Source organism: Coffea arabica, chromosome 3e (genome assembly GCF_036785885.1).
Source record: "Coffea arabica cultivar ET-39 chromosome 3e, Coffea Arabica ET-39 HiFi, whole genome shotgun sequence".
Taxonomy (NCBI): Eukaryota; Viridiplantae; Streptophyta; class Magnoliopsida; order Gentianales; family Rubiaceae; genus Coffea; species Coffea arabica.
In genome coordinates, this window is record NC_092315.1 from 9,869,430 (window position 1) to 9,876,715 (window position 7,286).

General features: G+C 34.7%; 1 protein-coding gene across 1 annotated transcript; it reads left to right on the forward strand.

Annotated features, from left to right (window-relative positions):
- The first annotated feature begins 1,122 nt into the window (after window positions 1-1,122).
- Window positions 1,123-2,284, forward strand: LOC140038965 (CYC02 protein-like). The gene is made up of 2 exons (XM_072084702.1): window positions 1,123-1,256; window positions 1,755-2,284. Exons 1-2 carry the CDS (start codon window positions 1,172-1,174, stop codon window positions 1,976-1,978), a joined length of 309 nt encoding a protein of 102 aa, XP_071940803.1. The 5' UTR covers window positions 1,123-1,171; the 3' UTR covers window positions 1,979-2,284.
- The last annotated feature ends 5,002 nt before the right edge of the window (window positions 2,285-7,286 follow it).

Consider the following 7,286-nt stretch of genomic DNA (forward strand, 5'->3'; position numbering starts at 1 on the left):
TATATTGTACAACATATTTCTTTTTTCTACCGCAAAAACTTAACTAATTTAAGACAATGTAGTCCAAGATAATTGAAGATTAATTTTCCCTAAAAAATGTTCATGATAAAAACTCAACAAAGAGATAATACAACAGCTTACTTTTGGAGGTGATCTTATACGGTCTTTATTAACAAACTAATTAGCCACTTAAGCCTTTTTTTTCCTTTTGGGACTACACATGACAAAATGAGGAGTGAATCAGTCGCTTAGTATCTAAAATTTTCCCTCCATATAATTAGTTCGACCTGATTTAAGACTAAATTTTTACTATAGGAATGTTCCGTGATTCAACAATGAAACACCATAGAAACTTATTTTGGGAGATTGTCCTAGAAGATAAAAAATGAGCAACCAATCAGAAAGTCGTACTCACATATCAAAATCCATTCAGTCTAATTAATTCACCAGCTATGTATATTTCATCCATTTTCACATTATAGAAAGAACAATAATGCATGGCATTATCCATCATAAATTGCTCATATAACATCAAGATATTCATGGTGTGGACCTCAAATGACTCGTCATGTCTACTGGCTACATTTAAACATATCTTATCAACTTGACGAGCTTATTCATGGTACCATACCATTAAAATAAAAAATTTTCCACTTACCTTTCATAGATATCAAGGAATATAGCTAATAACGCACTTTTGGCAGCAATCTTCCTTCAACCAATTAAAGATTTTCGGAGCTTAAAGTTCAGCTCCTAAAGCTCTTCTCCAAGTCTCACAAACCAACAGAGAAATTGCTTTTAGGAAAGTTGTTAAATTTTGGCTTTGATGGTATCTTGGTAAGATTGGAAGATTATATTGCGCTTCTAAGATAATGTTTAAAAAAGCTATTTTAGTGAGAGCATTATGGTCAATTTGCCCCTGATGATATTGACATTAGGTCCCATCAACATCAGAAGGGAGCTCATTGTATTATTGGATATAACAAGGGTGCTAGTGAAATTATGAAAACCCTCAAGGGAGGTTTTTGAAATTAACCCTAAAATACTCATTCCACGCAAGGCGTGGCGTTCCCCTCCTAGTTCCTATAAATAGGGCACCAACACAATGCCCTTATCACTCGACATCAATAATTTAGCACATTATTTACATTTTGAGTGAGATTGTGATAAAATGGCATCTTCAAAAAATTTGCTCTTTCTTATTGGTGTTCTCTTTGCACTTGTGCTCCTCATTTCCTTTGATGCAACAGCTGCAGGTACCTAGTCCCTTTTTTTTTTTTTCCTTTCTTTCTTTTTTTTTTTGGCTGCACCTAAATATTTAAATGAATGGAGATTTGGAGACTCATTATTGGGATGTGAATTTTTATGGGTATATTATCAAGCAAGTCATATTAATGTGCTAATATCCTTTTCATTGTTTAGCAAAAGTAAAATTGGGTTGCTTCTATCAATGGTTAGTGGCACATCTGATTTTTCATGCATCCTTATAGTATTGCTGCAAGGATACACGTTCCACAGTGTCGCACCAAAGGTTAAACTAACGTCTAAACCAAATTAAATGCTTCTAATTATAATTTAAAGCAAAATAATTCATATCCAAGTCGCACCATCTTATATGCCTGGACTGTTTTGTTTAATCCATAGTATTCTTTTCTTTGCATATATCTTGCAAATTTTCAGCCTAGCCGGTCACCTAACGTTCGCAGCTTAAGATAAAGCTCCAAATATTTATGTCTCCTTGTGTCTTGAAACAGATCAGAAGAGCGTGAAAACCACTGGTGTCCACGATGCCAGTTCAGGCAAAGATCGTTGCAGACATGGTTGCTGCCACTGGTACCATGGACACTGCCAAAGATGCTGTCGAACTGCCAAGGAGACCCCTGAAGCCACATCTGGAGATGAGGATACCGTAACCGCAGATCGTTGCAGACATGGTTGCTGCTACTGGTACCATGGACATTGCCAAAGATGCTGTTAACCTACTGAAGCTACATCCGGAGATGAGGTCAAAAATTAATGCTAAATAAATAAGGGCGTGACACAGGATCCGTGACACCTATATTATTACCTTAATATGTTATGTTGTGTTTGCTTTTAATGGTTGATTTCCTATGTGTGTAAAAGATTTATGCGGCTTCTCTTTGAATTGGTGTAGAATCAACAGGGGAAGCATGTAATGAGTACTCAGTTCGAGTGCTCTTCTTATGTTGTTGTCGTGTTGAATAAATAAATCTATTTGATCATCTACTGCAATTGATGATCTCTATCTCAGTTACATCATAAACTTCTGTACCTTGGAACTGCTAGAATTTAGTGTGATTGATATAAGACGTGCAGAATGTTCAATATGTATATATGTGCTTCTTCATCGTGCCATGCCATTACAATGTGAAAGAATTCAGCATCGACGGAGTGAAACGTACCCAATCCTGCTCCTGAGAAAGGAAACAAAGTCCCTCAAAAATGGATATTTTGGATGCCATCAAGATTTTGAATTGAATGCCATTTGGAGATCTGAATGTTGTTTTTTCCCCCTTTATCTTCGTTCAAGATTTTTTTTGGTGGAAATGCTTCATTTATACGAATTTTCCTAGTTAGTAAAGGCTTCTATTACACTTGTACAATACACATTTAAAAGTATAACACAATAAAAGCTTGTGTAGTTCATATATTTCAAAAATATTCATACTTTTCAACTAAACTATAAAAATACGTAATAAATTCTTGATACATTATACTTTACGAACTATACTTTAAATTTTAAAAATATTTAATACTATCACTTATTAATAACTCCACATGTTAATTTGTCTCCCAATTCAATAAATTATAGTAGCTAATTCTCAAAGCTAACCGACACCAAAATTCCCTTACTTGTTCACCTCCTAGTGGATTATTATTAATTACATTGCATTTATTTCGTAAGCATGAGTTTTGTAACCCCTCATATTAAATCTCAATGATTGATTTTAACGGTTACCAAGGCGTCTAGTAATTGGTTTGCTATTAATTTGAACTAGACATTTATTAGGTCTAGTAGAATTTATTCCTTCTTATCACTTAGTTCATAAACCTTACGAATCGTTAAAACCAGCTCTAACATTACCTAACAAGACTTCTACAATTTCGGGTTTTGCTTAGAAATCAGTCTGATAGTTTAACTTGCTTCGTCCAACTTTATGAGTTGCTTTTTTTTTTTTTTTTTTCATATTTGACATTTCATCTGACTTTAATATGGGGACCAAGTTAGTATTGTTGACATTTCATATCTAAGACTTCTTAATTAATTGATTTGTTATAAGAACTATAACGTATGCGTGTTTTGTAAGCTTTCATGTTTTTTTTTTAATTCTTGTGGACCAGCAACGGATAGTTTCTTCTAGTACCAGGCTTCCTTTGAAGTTATTATTTTTTTTTTTTGCGTGTCCAAATGTAAATTAAAAGAATTGAACCATCAACTTTGAACAAGTCTATATCTAGTAAAGATAGATATAAAGAGGGATACTATATCACTGCAACGAAAAAGGGTTTTGGCGAGGAGCAAAAGTCCACGCCAAAAGTTTTGACTTCCTTGCTAATTAATTTCAGCGAGAAAAATGCTTCCTCGCCAAATTTCTTGCTAGATGCTCGTCACTAAAAGTTATTAGCGAGGATGCTGCTGCTTTTCTCGCTAATGAAACAGATCAATAGCAAGGGTTGACCTCCTCGCTAATAGCTCAAATACTATGGCGAGAAAAGCTTTCCTCACCAACTAAAGTTAAAAACTCCCCACAAAAACCAGTAGTTTCTTGCAAATAGTCAAGGTGTTTTGCTAGGAAAAATAGCGCATCCTCACCAATAGTATAGAATTAGCAAGGACCCGCGTACCAGTAAAACATTTTTGGCCAGAAAAGTATCCTCTCTAATAAGCGATAATTGATTATTGCCTAACTGTTTGGTGGGAAAATGTTCCTCTCCAATGCTGTTATGAACATTTCTTAATCCCATTTTAGCATGCTAATCTTAATTCTCTGAGCAAATTACTGGGTGGTTTTATTAGAAAATTTAGCTGCAAATAGCTTCAATTTGGCTTCTCATGTGTCTGTTGTACATTTTCCAGGTTCTTATAAGTATCAAATTGTTTGGCAAATTTTTTTTTTTTAATGAATCATGACCAACGTAGCTGCTCATTAAATTTAAACTCATAAGTCCTGGTATTTGATAGGTTTTTGGAATATCACTTGGTGCCAACAACCCCCTTTTGCTACTTTGATAAACATTCAATAGAAAACATACAAAAGCTTTGGTTAGCTAAAAATAATTGCTAGCACAATAATACATCAACATCCAGCTCTTTCAACATCTTGAGCCATACAATAGGAAGTGCTTGAACTCAATTGGCAATCCAAATTTTTTTTAGCTCATTAACCATCTTAGAAATCGCAACTTCAATAAGTCATTACAGAAGAAGATTTCATTGAGAGAACACCACAAAAAGGAGAAGCAGAAAAAAAAATAAAACAGAGAGAGAGAGAGAGAAAGTTAAACTGGTCATATGGACGCATATTTGTCACCTCAGTATTTCCGATTCCTTAATTCAGTCCAGTTATCTTGGAACTCTATCGGCAATCCATGGAACATTTTTTGAATGACAATATGCTGTTGCAACCTTTTGATGAAGACTTCAAAGGTTCTGTGATAGGTTGCATTTTTGTCATTAATTCTATGATTATTTTCCTCGTTTATATTATCAAATATTGTATTAATTGATTGATTCTACTTATATTTGGTACTTTGTGTCAATTGTAGGAAGGTAGAGCAAAAAGTAATAAAAGAGATGATTTTTCAAGAGTTTTCCAATTCAAGATGGAGTTTAGGTGGAGTATTGGATGAAAATTAGGAAACTACAACTTTTCATTAGATGTCTTATTAGGGAACAATTAGCATTAGTTGGAGAAGTTTCCTTTTGCAATTAGAATTCTATTTTTAGTTGGCCAATGGACGGCCGAAGTAGTAGACTTCAATTAGGAAATAAAGAGAGAAAAAAGCCCGGAATCCCGGTGATCACTACCTTGAAGAGAACAAGAAAAAGGAGACGGCCACTGGTCTCTTCTTTAGCGAGTCTTTAGGGAAAAACCAATGGTTATCGATGGAGTCCTGCGGATCTCCCCTGAGGATGTGAAGCTAAATCTCCGTTTTCTAATCGAATGTCAATTTGAGGACTCGGGTTCCAAACATCAGTGAGATCGAATTATTTTACTTATTTCTTTTATTCATTGGTATTTGTGTGTTTTCTGATTTAACTTCTTATGCTTGTTATGTTATTTGAATGTCAAGGGACCGATATTCGAATTAACCCAATAATCTACAGCCAGATTAATTGATTGAATCCGTAATTGTTCAATTGGTTTCATGTTAGGGAAAAGTATGATTTAACTTAAATGAACCATCGTAGCATGTTTCTTAGTTAGGACTGGGCTTTTCTAATTCTTATTGCAATCGAGAAATTAAATCTTATAGTCGTACCTAGGGTTATTTCTTAGTTAGAAAAATAATTAATGGTCGTACCCTGACTATCGAAAAAGTAAGGAAAGGTTGGTTGTTTATCGCATGTATGACAACTATAACCAATCTATTAATTAGTAATTGAATTATCTTTGCATCGATGATTAGTTGAATGGACCGTGTCTGAAAAGTTGCACCTTTGGCTAGAGTTATATTAGTTATTGATTAATTGCTGTTTATTTCTATTGGTTGTTTCATTCGTTGGTTAATTAGTTATTTTATATTTTCCAAAAACCCCCCCATACTTCGGACTCTGGAAGAAATGAATTATCCCCAATTCCTATGGATGTGACCCTGCTCACCGCTATATACAAATTTGTATTTTTCTTGAGTAGGTAATTATTATTACACAGGTTCGACACCTGTCATTCTATAACTGTATACAGAGTCATCTTTTTCAAAGATTTCCCATGCTGCAAAATGTACTCTACAAGCTTTATTTCATCTTCGTCCCCTATAAATTTGCTGATTCCAATCTGCCTAAGATGTTCAACAAAGCGTATTGGGAAAACTGTTTGGAAAAGTAGATTCCAAGTCCTTGTATATGCAAAGTCCTCCTTACACAACTTTACATATTGAGAAGATCAAAAATTGCAGAACATAATAATACTTGAAATTAGTGAGAATATATCCAAAAGAAACAAAATATTAATACCTGAAATCAGGTTTTACAATCAGTGCACAAAAAGCACCTAAACCCAAATGGCCCATGTTGGAATAGACCAAGTTTAGTTCAACTGCAGAAATTCCTAGTACAATGGAACTGCAACTTCAACTTCAGTAAATTGCAAGCTGGTATTATGATTCTATGAATCCTGAAATCTCCCCCAAGTCCTCTTGCCTCCAACACTAAGTATGTACACAGACGCTGACCTGTTCTATACACTTGTAGGAAAATTCAGATCAGACGGCATTCAATAGAACTGCCTTGATTTGGCTCCATATCAGCACTACTGCTCTTTAAATCTAACTTGATTAAGCCGCACAAAAGGGAAGATTACATTAGATGGAGAAATTTTACTGATTGCATATGAAATAGGGGCTAAAACCAACTAGGAAAAGCAGAGAAGTTAACCTCAACCGACCAGGAAACAAGATGCAAAAGTCAGAGGCTGTTAGCTTAAACCTCGACCAAACGAAAAATACAATCTTTGATATTAAACACATAACCCACATAAGTTAGCTTCACAGGGTCCAGAAGGATGGTTGGAACTCAATTTTCCTAAAATTGTGAGGAAAATAATGCAATCTTAGAAATCTAACACTAATAATGGTAATAAAAACACACAAAAAGGGTATGAAGACTTACAAAATGGCACCAAAATATAGATCTAACAGTATTTGAAGCAAATGGATGAAGCATTGAAGTTGTTCTCAAATTTTTTGACAGCAATAAAACCTAAGCTCCTTCACGTTTAGCAATTCATAGGAGATAGATAGGAGGCGGGTCTTCTTTTTTAGCAATTCCTCAGAGGTCTTCTTCCCGTTTAGCAATTCCTGCATCTGTTCTTTTATTTTTGGACTAAAAATCACCAATGTTGGCCTTTGAGAGAAGAACAGATGCGTGCTTCTCAATTGACAGAGACAAGAGAGGACCAGCCTTTCTATGTATATATCCCTCAGCCTCTAACAAGTTTGAATTTTGACGGAAGGATGTTGCGGGAAAAATAAAATTCTTGGAGGGGATAAAACACGCGTCCTAAATTCTGATTTAAGTGTTGTAGTCAAAAGTTTCTAAGAAT